Raw genomic sequence first — 15,407 nt, forward strand, 5'->3', positions numbered from 1 at the left:
TGTGATAGTGCTATCATGCCAAACAAACAAGGAAATTAGGGTAGATAAGGGAGACTATCTACCCCTAACATGCCAAACAAACGTACCCTAAATATGTCAATTCTTGAGTTACCAAACAAAAGATTTGGAATTGTAATAGAATTCTATATGAATTCCTTAAATATATCAATTCCAATTCCAATTCCAATTCCAATTCCAATTCCAATTCCAATTCCGTATACCAAACGGAGGCTAATCGAAATCAAACTGAAACCGAAGGTTTTGGTTCCTGATTCAACGAGTCGATATATGACCAACTAACCGAAAACTCACCAGCCGATTTCAAGCGAGATAAAATTGACCTGATATTTGGCTGACTGTAAATTTTATTTTGACTATCCTTTTAATTACTCATCACTACATTCCAATCACTCTCTCCGCAAATGGCCACCATAAATTCCGGCAACAAAACCACCAGATCACACTCTCACCACCACACCTCCTTCACCCGAGTTCACCACTTCGCCGCCCTAGCACTCGTCGCCGCCACCTTCTTCCTCACCAGACTCTTCGACCACTCTATTTCCCCCTGCTCCGATGCCAATCTCTACACCACCCCCGACGACACCGTTCGATCCCGAGGCTATGCTAATTTAAAGATCTATGTGTACGACAAGGACGAGATCGACGGCTTGCAGCTGCTCCTGTCCGGACGCGATGGGAAGATTTCTGCCGACGCTTGCGTTAAAGGCCAATGGGGCACTCAGGTAGCTAGCTCTACTCGATTTGAATTCCAGATGCCTAGCTATGAAGTAGTTATGCTTGATTCTATATGCTTGTTTTATGTGAATTGTGAAATTTGAAAGAGCTAAATGTGAAATGTTTACTCGATTAGGTTTTCGTGATTTGGCATTGCTGTTGCGATTGTGTATGTTGTAAATTGGCAAAAGGATTGTGTATTAAGCCTATATTAAAATTTCATCCATCTAAGCTATTACCCAAAGTAAACACCATTGGAAGAGGATTTTCTTTGTGGCAACTCATGCAGTACTTTTCATCTTTTGTCTAATTATTTGCTTCCATTTAGGTTAAAATACATAGGTTGCTGTTGCAGTCAACATATCGGACTAGAAAGAAAGAGGAAGCAGATTTGTTCTTTGTTCCATCTTATGTTAAATGTGTTCGAATGATGGGTGGGCTGAATGACAAAGAGATCAACCAAACTTATGTCAAGGTAATAGATATAACCCCTTATCAGAACATGGGGACTTCATGAGAGATCATGATCATGATATAATTGTTATATAAAGTAGCAATATTTGGTTTCAGGTTTTAAGTCAAATGCCATATTTCAGGTTATCTGGTGGCCGCAACCATATTTTTGTATTCCCAAGGTATGATTCTCTGATTTCTGGTTATAGTTCGTAAACTAGGAATACTTGAGTACTATTCATGAACGTATATAAAGAATTAAATTTGGTGTTTTTTGTCTATCCATATGTTATCAAAAGGTATACAAAAACCAACGATGTTCCCAACAGTTATTGGTCCCTTGCTTAAGTTTTAATGATCCCTGATTATGGATTCTTATCCTGTTCACTAGTGGAGTACTAATACTCTTCTTAATGTTTTGAGCGAAACTTATTAAGCCTTTGCTGCTTTCCATATCTTAGTATCTTAGTATAATAGAAACTGGAAACCACGAAGGCGCTAAGATGGAGAATGAGCAAAACTTTTATGCTTTCTACTGTATCTTTTTCTTATAAACCAGACAGGGAAGTTATATCGTTTTGATGTTTTACTCCATTGCAGCGGTGCTGGAGCTCACTTGTTCAAGTCTTGGGCTACATATATAAATCGTTCCATAATTCTGACTCCGGAGGTACGTTTTTATATTTAATTGGGCTTTTCTTCTTCCTACTATATTAATTTCACTGTTGTCTATGATTATGCGAAGCTATGCTTATAACATGCTAGGATGTGAAAGACCAAAAATAGCTGTTTCTATGCATGACTTGGAGCATCTACACAGATAGAGCCACTTCGGTTTTGCCAATTTCCATGCATTAGACATGTATATTTATTATCACAGTAGTTGTTTCATTATTAGATCATGTTATTTCATGTATTTGTATGGATCGGGAATCTCTATTTTGCATTTGGCCTCCACTCAGACTTGGTTTTAGAGTTTTACACAAAATCATGTAAAAATCAACATTTTTGCCACTTGCATTACAAGAAATGTCATTAATGACTGATGTATGCCTATGTTTGTATCTTCTCTTTAATGCAGGGTGACCGGACTGATAAGCGAGCCATTAGTGCCTTCAATACATGGAAAGATATTATCATACCCGGTAATATTGATGATGGGATGACAATTAATAATCCAAGGCTTGTTGATCCTTTGCCTTTATCAAAGAGAAAATATTTGGCAAATTACTTAGGTCGAGCACAAGGAAAGATTGGTCGTCTTCGATTGATAGAACTTGCAAAGGAATATCCTGATAAGGTACATCTTCCATTCTTCTTTCTGACCAACATCTTTCTTTATTATTATCATCAATATAAACTTCCCTAGGAAAAAACTCTGGAAGCGGTAGATCTGGACAGGCTACCAGTAGCTTAGTGGTTGGTGTAAATAGTTTCTTTCATTAACAGAAGTGAAAAGATTTCTCACTCAACTTATTTACCGGCATTTTGCATTTCGTTTAAATTCTTGGTCAAAGCTGAATAAATAGGCCTATAATGTTGATTAAGAAAACCACCCCTAATCTAGCACCTTGATAAATTTCATTCCTTCTGAGACGCTTCACTTTTGGTACTATATATTTTGATATTCTGTTCCATTATCACTGCAATATTTCCATTGTAAGATATGAATGTTTGATCCTGTTAACAGTTGGAATCTCCAGTGTTGAAATTCAGTGGCCCAGAAAAACTTGGGAAGAGGGATTACTTTCTACATCTGCTAAATGCAAAATTCTGCCTTGCTCCACGTGGAGAGTCATCGTGGACACTTCGCTTCTACGAGTCATTCTTTGTGGTCCGTATCAACGTGTTTCTGTTCTGAGTGTGTATACTGTATAAATTCACGACTATTCTAGCTCATCGCTGCTGTTGTTTTGCACTGAACAGGAGTGTGTCCCGGTTATCCTATCGGATCAGGTAGAGCTACCTTTCCAGGATGTAGTCGACTACTCCCAGATATCAATCAAATGGCCATCCACTCGGACAGGGAAAGAACTTTTGGATTACTTGGAATCGATTTCAGGTCATATTCGTGTTGTTTGTCGTGCTGCTTTGTTTCTCACAATGCGCCACTTTTACTATTGTCTGACAAAATTCCTCCGTTTCTCTCCCAGATAATGAGATAGAAGAAATGATCGCCCGAGGGCGGAGAGTGAGGTGCTTATGGGTGTATGCTACAGAATCGAAATCATGCTCGGCTTTCAGTGGAATTCTTGGGGAGCTTCAGAAGAAAGTGAGGCAATTCCATCAGTCAGTAGAGACGTTTTGGCTGCATAATGGAAGTTTAGTGAGTAGAGATTTGGTGGAGTTCAGCAAATGGAAACCACCCATGCCATTGCCTTAATTTTATGGTAAATATCCTTTTTTTGTTTTTCTCTAGGGTTCGTTACACTTTCTTCACATCCATATTCACCTTCGCCAGGAAAAGAAAAAAACAACAAAGCCTAGAAGTATTTGTTTTAATAGATTTTTATAGTAGTTCTATTTTTTTTTATGTTTATGCAAGTCCTAACATTTGTGTACTCCATGTCCAGAAATCATTTCTTTTCATCTATCCCACAAAATTAACTTTTATAGCCTACAAATCTTCGCTCCTAAGTATGGTCTAATGCATAGTCGTCTGCGTTATTGTGTTTGGGTATGATCTAGTAATATATATGGTTCACATTTTATGCTTCCATAAGTTATAATCCCTCCGTCCCATTAAATATGCAACATTTGTTTTTTGGCACGAGATTTTATGTAGTGTTGTTTTGTAAATGAATGAAGAGAGAGTAAAGTAAGAGAGAAGAAAAAGTAGAGAGAGTATTGTTACCATTTATAGAAACGTTTCATTTTTAATGGGACAAATCAAAAAAGAAAACGTTTCATTTGTAATGGGACAGCGGGAGTACTCAATAATTGTTTGATATGGTTTAGAAATGTGGTGAGTCTAAGGGCACCCGCAACGCTGTGCCGTTGCGGTTCCTATGCCGTTCCGGCAGAACGGTTCCGCGGCGGCACGCGTTGCAGCCTACGTTCCGTCGCCATTCCGTGCCGCCCCCGTTCCTATGCCGTGCCGCGTTCCGTTCCGGAGGAACGCGGAACGAAACGTTCCGCCACGCGCCTAGGCAACGTGGCGGCCTCCCATTCGACGCGTGAAGCCCACTCGCTGCCCCGCGAGTGGGCTTCGTCCCGGTGACGCAATAATTCAATTTTTTTTTTAAAAAATACGAATTTAATAATTTATTTTTTTTTGCAACGGTAATGTGACCGTCTGTGAACCCAAAGCAGGCTCTTTTTGCGCAAAAGCAGGAGGCTGCTCGCAAGGATGTGGAGAGGGCGTTCGGGGTTCTCCAAGCGTGCTTCAACATCATCAAAGCCCCGGCTCGTACGTGGTTCATGGAAAACATGGTCGACATCATGTATACGTGCATAATCTTGCACAACATGATTGTCCAAGACGAAGGACCCGAGGCGGGAAATTGGTTCGACGACGAATCCCCCGGAAGCTCAACCGCAAGTAGTCCGCCTCGAAGTGGAGCGCATCCGTCTATACAAGAACGGTTATCTATTCGTGCAAGGACACGCGACTCTAGTGCTCACACCCAACTCCAACAGGATCTAATTGAGCACATTTGGGCAAATTTTGGCGGATGAAATTATTAAAATTGTGTACTTTTATTTTTTTAGGATTTTAATTGTGTGCTTTTTATTTTTTTAAGTTTAAGTTGTAATTTTTTTTAATGTTGTGTGTTTTTTAATAAAGTTTGTTTGTTTTTTAATAAAGTGTGTTTATTTAAATTGAATTGGGTTGGAAATAAAAAAAAAATGAAATTGAATGAATAGTAATTTAAGGAACGGTTAAGGAACGAAGGGTTGCAGGTTCCGTTCCTTAGTTAAGGAATGAAGTAAAAAAGTACAGTGGGACCCTCAAATAGTGGTTTAAGGAACGGTATAGGAACGGTATAGGAACAGCGTTGTGGATGGCCTAATACTCGTTGATGGATGAGGATTGACTAATATTCTCTTGTGGATGTGGATGAAGATTTTCGTTAATGCGTGCTGCTAGTTTATTTTTATTTTCATATTCTGTTCGATTCAAGATAGAATGTTTGAATTTATTACTTTTGTTGCTACTATTTTTTCTTTGTACTGCTATCTTTCCTTTTTAGGTGCAAGTGTTTCGTAGTACTATATAAAAAACATGAACAATGACGCAACCCGTACGATTCCGTACTGAAATCGGGATCGTACTGGGTGTCGGCGTCGAACGAACGATATTCGCCGGGTTCTGTACCCGGCCAACGCGCCTCTCCGCTAAACATAGGACTATTGGGACTTGAATCCATTTCGTAGTAATTATGTAAATGTAATAAGTTTCGAAAGTGAAATGAAATTACAAATGAACTCTATTTATAAAAAAACGAAACTGCGTCCCATCGTCCGCGTCGATCGTCCGCGTAGCCCACAGTGGGCCGGACGATGGCCTATCGTCAGCGGCCATCGTCCGCGTAAGCCGCAATGGGGCGGACGATGGCGCGGACGATGGGCATCGTCCGCGCTATATTCCGCGCCCTTAGTATAGGGCGCGACGATCGTCCGCGGCCTATGTCACGCACCCGTAATGGGGCGGACGATGGCGGGCGCGGACGATGCGCGCCATCGGGCGTGCCATCGTCCGCCCCATTGCGGATGACCTTAATAGAAGTAATTTAACTCTTGGAACTTGATGTTGCAAATGCAAACTTCTTTGATTTTTGCCTCATGCTCCTCTAATTTGTCGTAAAAATTTTGAGTAAAATGGAGAAGTAACCATACACCATAAAATAAATATTGTATAGTTATCAATAATTTAAAAGATCTAACCATAGATCACTAACTATAGTTTGTGGTTGTAGACGATTCTAAGTGCCAAACATAAATACATAATGTTGAGGTGGTGAGAATTATTAAAGAGTATACCAAACCCTATTACCTCTAACAATGCATCACCTAAGAAGTAACACAAGATTGTACACACAAACTCATTTTCAATTCTTCATTCTACCAAAGTTTACTGTCTTATTTGGAAATGATTCCTTTGGTATATGTAGCCACTGGGATTGGTTTTGTCATAATTTTGACTTGTGTCCAAATTTTTGGGACCATCAAATACTGTTTGTATACTTTAATTTGGCATTCATTCATCTTTAGCAATGGAAACCTTCCTAATACCAATTCTATATAATGTTGTGACACCACCATCCAATGCCTATGTCTCACCTAGTGATTTGCTCAAACAAAAGATATCCACTAGAATCAATGTGTGTATAAGACTGTAAGTGTTCATTTTCATCCTATTATAATTGTTTATATGGAGTATTATTATAGATTTTAAAAAATTATGAAAATTTATAAGTGAGGATATGCACATGAATTTTGTACTAACAAGTGGGTTGGGAGAAAAGTCATGTCCCCATATATTCAGAATGGTAGATGCATGGTCCAGATCATGCTATGGATATATTCATGTAACATCTTACTCTTAGATTGTGAAGATATATTCACCATCTTTTCATTCTTACTTCACACCTTTTCTTACATTAACGGAACAAATAATGGTAGTAAAGTTAGTTACAATGTGTGAACGATGAGAGATGAAGTGTGTTGAATGTGTTCTCATATCTTAAGGAAAACAAATAAAGTTTTAGTCAAAAAAACAAAACAAAATCATAACAAATACAAACACCCTAGAAAAATCACAAGGAGACATGAGTATTCAGTCATCAGTCGATAACAATTAGCATCAAAGCAGAAGCAGTAGTAGCGTAACAATTAGCATCGCCTCACTAGCAGTCGGAAAGATTTTTGGCTTTTTCCTTTTCATCTTCGAACTTTAAGCAAATCTTCGAAGAGAAAGGAAAAGCGGGGTTCTGTCCTTTAATCCACAATCCAAGTTTTTTCTCGACATACCAATTTGATTTCATGTTCTTATAAGAACATAAAACATTCACTATGGTGACCGATCGCGACCGGCTCCCAATTTGACTTCATTTTCTGATCAATTAAAAGACACAACCATTAAACTTGAAATAGCTGTGCCTGTTAAAAGGCCAAAGAGCAGCCGAATGGTTGAAGACGTTTCAAGGAAAGTTTACAACACTTAATTCCAATTTTAGAATTTTAAGTACAACTGAGATAGTACTACAAGATTGGAGTATTTAATTGATTTTTATCCATCTCTATATACAAGAATAGCAAATAAAAAACATTGAATGCTTGCACGCACATAATCCTAATTCATGTTTATATACACACTCTTCACCATCTTCTGTCTTTTGAGTGGTGGGACATGAATATATTTATCACCAAATTCCAAATGTAATCACCAGAAACATTTGTCCTCGTCAACACAAAAATATGGAGTAATACTATGGTTTGGCACACAGTTTTAGGTCTATGAATATTTAGGTGCATTTCATATAGACCAAACCGAAGAACTCATCCCAAAAGACTAGTCTGTTAGGAGAGAGAGTTCATTTAGTCTATATACCCCACACCAATTGTTTTCACAGTCGATATCGGAATTGAGTCCGTAATAGCATCTTGTAAAAGTTCTCTTTTTGAGTTACAAAAGTAAATAAAGAAAAAAGAGTAGTACTGTTACAATTTACAGATGGAATTCTCGTAGATACATTAAAATGTATTTCCCCGTCTCATAAAAATAACCGTCTTTTTTATTTTATTTTGATCATTTTTATAAAATTAGTTCATTTCTATTTTTGGTAAGTTTTTATCTTATATAAGGCGAGACTCATTCTCCACTAACAACACTTCAATTACTTTTTCTTTCCATCTATTTTCTACTTTACCAATTTCACATTAAAATTTGTATTTTCCCTAAAATCCTATGTTTATAGGATGAAGGGAGTATATCGCATTATTAAAGTATGTGTAAACTAGTCCCATCAAAGTATTTAAATGCTATACATTGTACGTTGTATTCTATTATATATTCCCTTCATCTCATCATAAGCAAGTAATTGTTTTTTGGAGTGTCCACTTAAAATGAGTCAATTTCATTTAAAAAAATACATTCATCTCTCTTATTTTATTCTCTCTTTACTCATCTATTTTTTTTCTCTCTCGTACTTTACTCTATCTCCATTATCAATTTTAAATCTCTTGTATAAATGAAGCGTCTCGAATGTGGCGGTACAGAAAGAGTATTTAATTTATGAAAATAGAGTATCTTATATTTTATATATTATTATATTTCTTATTTATCTATTTCTTCTTATTATTATATGATTGAGTTCACGATGGTAGAGAAATAAATCTTAGTTACATAGAGAAATTTGAGAAGGACATTTGTAATGACAAATATTTATTCGGTAAATTGATAGTAGTTACTTATAAAATCATAAAAAAAAAATAATAAAGTGGATGAGTTCTTTTTCTTTTGAGAGGGGGAGCTTATAAGCTATTGAAATTAGGGCTGACAATTTTCGACACGACACGATAATCTGACATGAATCCGCATGAAATTATTGGTTTGGGGTCAAGTCTTATTGGATCTGTGTCCTTATCGGGTTGACCCATTAAGAACCCGATAATTTCGGGTTGGGTTCGGGTCGGATGCGGGTTGGATACGGGTAACCCATAAAGAAATAATATTATTATTTTTATAATTTTAAAAAAATATATATATTACTTTAATTTTTTAATTTCTTATAAAGTAGGTTTAAATAGTATAAAATGAATTTTAATTGTGTAAATTAGGTTAAAAATTAAGGTTTAATTGTGTAAATTAGGTTAAAAATTCGGGTTGTTATCGTGTCGTGTCAACCCATATTATATCGTATCGATAACGGATTCGTGTCGGGTGCAGGTCGTGTTTGGATTTGAAGGTAGCAGGTCGAGTTCGTGTTCGGATTTACAGTTTCCTTAACATGTCGGGTTCATGTTAGGTCTTATTGGGTTGGGTCATTATCAGATTGACCCAATAACAACCCAATTCCCACGATTTGCCAGTCCTAATTGAAATTAACTTTCTCTTAATGACTTTTCTATAACAATTTTATGTTCCCTATATTTATTATTGAGATAGTCCTATATTTATTATTGACATAGTAATGATTGAGATATGAAATGAAAATTCAAATCCCTCGTTTTTTTCCCTTTTAACAAAACTCCCAATGATTTTAGCGGATAAAAAGTAAATACATCAAAAAATACAGAGATAAAAAACGATAAGCTGTGCTTATATGATAAGCTATGTATATAATTAAATGAGTTGTTTAATAGTCCTTCTTTTTAGTTAATGTTGAATCATATTTCGTTTTAGATCGTTTCATACAGTTAGGTTATTTCTATTTGGCAAAATATAACACATTTACTCTTTCTTACTTTACTACGGAGTATCTCTTAGTGTATTATTTCAAAACTCTATTTTTATTATCTCTTATTTTATTCTTATTACACTTAACTTATGGAGTCTTAAATATATACTTATTTGTAATTTCTGAGCCCCAAAAAATGCTCCGAGGAGGAGTATTTCTGCATATATTTATCTATTATAATTTTTTTCTTTTATATATACACAAAATTAATAAATTAAATAATTACTATCACGCCAAATATCGATTGTCCGAGCAGCCATAACTTAATTCCATTCTTTTCGACAATATAATAAAAAAGTGGATACTGTCATACTGTATTTAACATAACTCATTAATTTTATGTACACTTTCGCATCGCATGTATAATTGTACCATCATTAGTTATTTATGTTGCTATTCAATTAAATAAAATGCTTGAGTGAAAAATGACTTGCAATAATATAGAATCACTCAAGTTGTTTAGAATGAAAACTATAACAAATTTTCAATTAAGTAAACCACCCGAGACAAAAATGACAAAAACAAAATAGTAGCACTTGAGTAGTTTAGAATAGAAACAATAACAAAATATATAACGTTCATTTTCCAATCATCTGCAATCAATTTATTGTCATATCACTGGGCAGATTATAAGAACTAATTAAATTTTATAATATGTCTATTTATTGATAATAGTTCGTAGTAGTGAAAATTACAATATGCAATGGCATGAATATCTAGCAACTTGTTAGATTTGAAATTAGGCAAAATCTGATAAAAGGGATTGGTCAAAATAATCTAAAAATGACCTAACAAGATATTGTAGTATAAAACTTGTTTATGGTCTTCTTTTACCTTGCCAATGAAAATATTACAGCATCCGCAACGATGCCCTTTGCGTTGCAGGCTCTTTCCGCTGGGACGAGATAATTAAGGGATGTCGTTGCGAGTGTCCCATCCCTGTCTCTTAGCTTATTTTATTGTTTTTTATCCTTCAATTCATCCCAAAATCATTATGAATATTTCATTCATCACATAATTTTTTTCACTCATTTTGCTCTCTAATTTTGTTAACGTTTTTTTTAAAAATTTAACTATGATTTTAAATTATAATGTTAAAATTTTAGGATTTCAATTATGCACTAATTTTTAATTTTTAAAAATTTTGTTACTTTTAAATTGATATTTTATTCCATCAATATCTTCTATATATCCGCACTCAAGAATTTATTACTTTTGGACCCTTTTATTTATGTATCTTAAAAAGCAATTTTTGGCACATTTTTAATTGAATTATATATATGCATTTGTGTTTTGTGCATGTAATTTTATTTTTTTTACTATAAACGATATAATATTTTGTAATTTATTTTGTTTAAAAACCGATAATATAGTACTCTCTCCCTCCTAATTTAAGTTAGATGTATTCTCTTTTGCGATGTCTCAGTCCAAGTGCAACATTTTAATTTTTTTCAATAATTAATTTCATTCTCTTTTCTACTTTATTCTTTTTTTTCTCTTTTCTATTTTATTCTATTTTTTACTTTATTATTTATAATTTAATTTACTAAATACCACTATATATTTTTTATATTATAATAGAATATGTCACTGAGACGGAGAGAATATTAAGTTAGTTCCAATAACATTTAATATCACGTCACAATACAAGCACCATGTACGTATTATGTACTACAACATATTATCTCCACTAGCTCTGTAGTTAAAGCCTCGTATTGTCATTCTGAAATATATTCGCTATTAAATTTATTATTTTATTTTTACAATTTTTAAGATATAATCTTTAATTACATCATAATTCATTTCACTAATATTTTATTATAAAATACTAATAAATATATATAGGACTTACATTTCAAGAACTCTTTTCCCAACTTTTCTTAACACTTAATATGCGCCGAATCAAAGTAAGGTATTTAATCTACGACGAGGGAGTACATTATACTCCCCATATCCCCCCTTGTGTCCATTCAGATTTGACAACAGTTTTAGGAATATAAATAAAAGTGAATGAAAGAGGTTTATGAAACGTTTTCTTATTTTTATATACATTTTATAATAAAATATGAATAAAATAAGTACATTAGTTGGATTGAAGAAAGAAAATGCCTATGTAAGAATTAAATGAAGAGAGAATTTTTTTAAAATATTGTAGTTGAAGAGAAATAAAGTGGTTGAGTATATTAATTCGATAGAGAAAATATTGTTCTAAAAATAGAAATATATCGTAAAATTTAAGATTGGTGTACTAAAAATAATAAAAGTAAATTTAAACAGAGTAAAAAAAAAGTGAACTGATGGATTATTTATTTCAGTATCACATATCTCATTACATTATCAGCACAAATCCTGCATAAGATCTAAAAGAGATAAATGCATTCCTCTGAGATTAAAAGAACACAGCTTTTGCAAAACCCATCCATGGTTTTCCTAATACTCCAAACCCTCACCACACTGGTTTCACTTTTTCACCAGAAATTGAACATTAGTCAGTAGCTGAAGCAGCCACTCAGATTCTCAGACATGCATCACACACATAACACCCAAAATACTTACACATTCTACATGTGATTTAGAGAGAGAAGGTGAAGATAAGGACGCAATCTGTTTCATTAACACCAAACATAAAAAGGGTTTTTGTTTTTATTTGAATCCAAATTATATAAATCACCCCTCATCTCCATTTCCTCATCATCAACTCTCATCATATTATTCTTCACTTACATTTTTATTTTTTTTATATATTCATTGAAAATGAGCCATCAAGCCAAAGCTTTGCATTTGGTGTTTGGAGTTATTGGTACTCATGATTTAATTTATTTGAATTAGTGTCACTTTAACTATTTGCTATTGCTGATGAATTTCTGTGTTTAATTTTAGGAAATGGTACTGGTTTGTTTTTGTTCCTCTCTCCATCGTGAGTCAAAACACCACAACTTATTGAAATTTTTGTTACTTATTTTTTTATTATTATTATTGTTATTTTATGCTAATTTTGTGAAATTGTTAAATAGGATTACTTTCAAGAGGATCATCAAGAACAGATCAACTGAGCAATTTTCTGGGATACCATATGTTATGGCATTGCTCAACTGTTTGCTTGCTGCTTGGTAATTACTATCTTTTATTTCTCTAAATATTGCTCCATTTATTTTTTACAATTCTTCATTAGCATATATAAAAACTACGTATTTAAAGTTTGGTCATTTTCTGGTCAATCTAGTAGTACCATTAAAAAAATAGTCGAAACCTTGCCATTTTTTCAATTATTTCATTGATTTGGATTTTGGGAAAATTGTGTATGTCATGGAAGTCAGAATATATTGGATTTAAGTTTGAAAAATACATAAGATTCAGCTAATGTATTTTGGCTTACACTTCATACATAATTTTCCCCTAAAATCAAGCCATTCTTATATTTCCATAACATCGTACCAAGACGATATTAGTTTCTGAAGAATATTGAAACTCCTGACCATGACAAATACAGGTATGGGTTGCCTTTCGTATCACCAAACAACTACATGGTTACAGCAATAAATGGAACAGGAGTAGTGATTGAGTCAGTGTATGTCCTAATATTTCTTGTGTTTGCGGCCAAGAAGGAGAAGGGAAGAACCCTGGCTCTTCTCTTTGGCATTCTTGCTATATTTTCCACTGTCGCTTTGGTTTCAATTTTAGCCATCAAACAGGAGAACAAAAGGCAGTTGTTTTGTGGTCTTGTTGCCTCTGTTTTCTCCATCATAATGTATGCCTCTCCTCTCTCAATCATGGTAAGATCTATCTTCCTTTTATTTAAACACCCCCCCCCCTAATATATAGGTTAATTGCCAGTAAAATCGTGAAGTTTTGTCAAATTTTAATATGTTCGCATTTTTCAAAATTCGAATGAAAAATCACGGAGTTTCGAAAAAATTGTTCCATGTTGATTTTCAAGGTAAATACAATGATGATTGAATTAATGATATTATTTTGGATAAGCAGAGATTGAATCTAATTTTCATGATTTTACGGCAATATGTGATTGAATTAATGATATTGTTTTGGATAAGCAGAGATTGGTGATGAGAACCAAGAGCGTTGAGTACATGCCATTTCTGTTATCACTATTTGTCTTCCTATGTGGTACCTCATGGTTTATATATGGCCTCATTGGCAATGACAAATTTCTCTATGTGAGTATATTTTCTTTTATTCTTTTCTTATAGTAATAATAACATTTTACATGTGAAAAGGATCATTCATTAATAATTAATCATTTATGCTGCAGATTCCTAATGGATTTGGGTGTTTTCTGGGAGCAATGCAATTGATTTTATATTGCATCTACCGCAAGAACAATGAAGATGTCAAGAAAGCTACAATTGATGGGAGTTTAGAAATGGGGCTTGCAAATCCTCAGCAACCCAAAAGTATTCAATCTTAACTATTTTATAACAAGAAAAAAGCCCCAAACTCATTGGTAGAAATGAATGTAATAGTTTCATACCAACTTGGGTTAAAAAGTGTGCTGTCTTCACACAACCATGTGGATGGGCTTATTTGTATCTTGGTTTAAAGTTAAATATATAATTCCAATGCTATGTGACATATTTATATATATGTATGGTGATGATCACAAGCTTAGTCCTTGGATATGTATTTGAATGGACAAATCATGACATGTGGCAGTGCACATTTAATTATAGTACTATTTAATTGGACAAATTGCAAAAAAAAAAACTTCAAAAGTTTGATAAAATTCTGTTTAATCTTGCAATTTTAAAAAGTGATCAATTATATGATAGCTTTGACGTTTTTCTCAACTGCCCCATAGTTTATGATTTTAGAAAAAATTATGTATAATTTGGCAAATGGAAAATACAATGCGGACAAAACGATTGAGGTACTTAAACGATGTTACTAATACACTTAGTCATATCTTTAATTTTTGCACATGTCACTACAACAAAAAAATCCATTAATAACGTTTTGTAATGCAATTAATAACGTTAATTTGTTTCTAGATATATCATCAACGCTTTAAAAAATGTTCTTATTATTGGTGTCCCAATTAAAATTTGAGGACGCAAATGGAAGCATCCTGAAAAACAAAAGATTAGTTAATTTGTCCTTAATTTAATAACGCTTTCTTTTGCGTATTAAATTGTTGTTATTTTTAAAATTTTCCAACGCAAGTAATTGCGTCTCAATTTTTGTGTCTTTAAAAATAAGCTTTTTGTAGCGAGTACATATCACTTTTTAGAATTCATAAACGTAATTTGCTTGAATTGACCATTTTTAAAAGTTGCGGGATTGACTAAAACTTCATAATTTTTCTTTTGCCAATTTTGTTGGGTTACAAACCTATCCCACATCGGATGAGTGAGGGAAGTTGGAAGGTGTATATAATTTCTGTCCAACCCCAATTAGTTAGAGGCCTTTTGGGAGTGACCCAAAAATAAATCCGTGCGGGCTTGACCCAAAGCGGACAATATCAAACTAATATTGCAGTCGACGATCCTAACAAGTGGTATCAGAGCCCAGGTGGCTATGGGTTGTGCCTGGATGAGCCTCGGTTAGGGTCGGGCCGTGAAGGACTAAAGTTAGAGTCGGGGCCAGGGCTGGAACAACCCATGTTCGTATCGACTACGTTCCCGATGTGGTCTCGGTTTGAGGGGAGGTTTGTTGGGTTACAAACTCATCCCACATCGGATGAGGGAGAGAAGTTGGAAGGTGTATATAATTCCTGTCCAACCCCAATTAGTTTGAGGCCTTTTGGGAGTGACCCAAAAATAAATCCGTGCGGGCTTGACTCAAAGCGGACAATATCAA

General features: G+C 34.3%; 2 protein-coding genes across 3 annotated transcripts; both read left to right on the forward strand.

Annotated features, from left to right (window-relative positions):
- The first annotated feature begins 372 nt into the window (after positions 1–372).
- Positions 373–4,559, forward strand: LOC121810699 (probable glucuronosyltransferase Os01g0926700). Of its 2 annotated transcripts, XM_042211453.1 has the most exons (9): positions 373–746; positions 1,067–1,213; positions 1,309–1,373; positions 1,792–1,861; positions 2,273–2,491; positions 2,882–3,025; positions 3,118–3,253; positions 3,345–3,581; positions 4,504–4,559. In XM_042211453.1, the coding sequence occupies exons 1-8, from the start codon at positions 423–425 to the stop codon at positions 3,572–3,574; spliced, it is 1,335 nt and encodes a 444-aa protein (XP_042067387.1). In that variant the 5' UTR covers positions 373–422; the 3' UTR covers positions 3,575–3,581; positions 4,504–4,559. The 2 variants fall into 2 exon arrangements, with proteins under 2 accessions (XP_042067387.1, XP_042067383.1); XM_042211449.1 differs by lacking the exon at positions 4,504–4,559 and having other exon boundaries at positions 374–746; positions 3,345–3,811.
- Positions 4,560–11,950: 7,391 nt separating this feature from the next.
- Positions 11,951–14,193, forward strand: LOC121810864 (bidirectional sugar transporter SWEET1-like). Its single transcript, XM_042211589.1, has 6 exons — positions 11,951–12,393; positions 12,474–12,510; positions 12,608–12,703; positions 13,084–13,366; positions 13,649–13,768; positions 13,864–14,193. The coding sequence occupies exons 1-6, from the start codon at positions 12,348–12,350 to the stop codon at positions 14,017–14,019; spliced, it is 738 nt and encodes a 245-aa protein (XP_042067523.1). The 5' UTR covers positions 11,951–12,347; the 3' UTR covers positions 14,020–14,193.
- Positions 14,194–15,407: the final 1,214 nt, after the last annotated feature.

Source organism: Salvia splendens, chromosome 1, assembly GCF_004379255.2.
Source record: "Salvia splendens isolate huo1 chromosome 1, SspV2, whole genome shotgun sequence".
NCBI classification, from domain to species: domain Eukaryota; kingdom Viridiplantae; phylum Streptophyta; class Magnoliopsida; order Lamiales; family Lamiaceae; genus Salvia; species Salvia splendens.

Excerpts from the sequence above, each read along its gene's own strand:
- LOC121810699 (XM_042211453.1), top strand. The coding sequence starts at position 423 with ATGGCCACCATAAATTCCGGCAACAAAACCACCAGATCACACTCTCAC. Across the intron at positions 2,492-2,881 it reads CAAAGGAATATCCTGATAAG|TTGGAATCTCCAGTGTTGAA; the intron begins GTACATCTTCCA and ends TCCTGTTAACAG. Across the intron at positions 3,026-3,117 it reads TCTACGAGTCATTCTTTGTG|GAGTGTGTCCCGGTTATCCT; the intron begins GTCCGTATCAAC and ends TGCACTGAACAG.
- LOC121810864 (XM_042211589.1), top strand. The coding sequence starts at position 12,348 with ATGAGCCATCAAGCCAAAGCTTTGCATTTGGTGTTTGGAGTTATTG. Across the intron at positions 13,367-13,648 it reads CCTCTCCTCTCTCAATCATG|AGATTGGTGATGAGAACCAA; the intron begins GTAAGATCTATC and ends TTGGATAAGCAG. Across the intron at positions 13,769-13,863 it reads GCAATGACAAATTTCTCTAT|ATTCCTAATGGATTTGGGTG; the intron begins GTGAGTATATTT and ends TTTATGCTGCAG.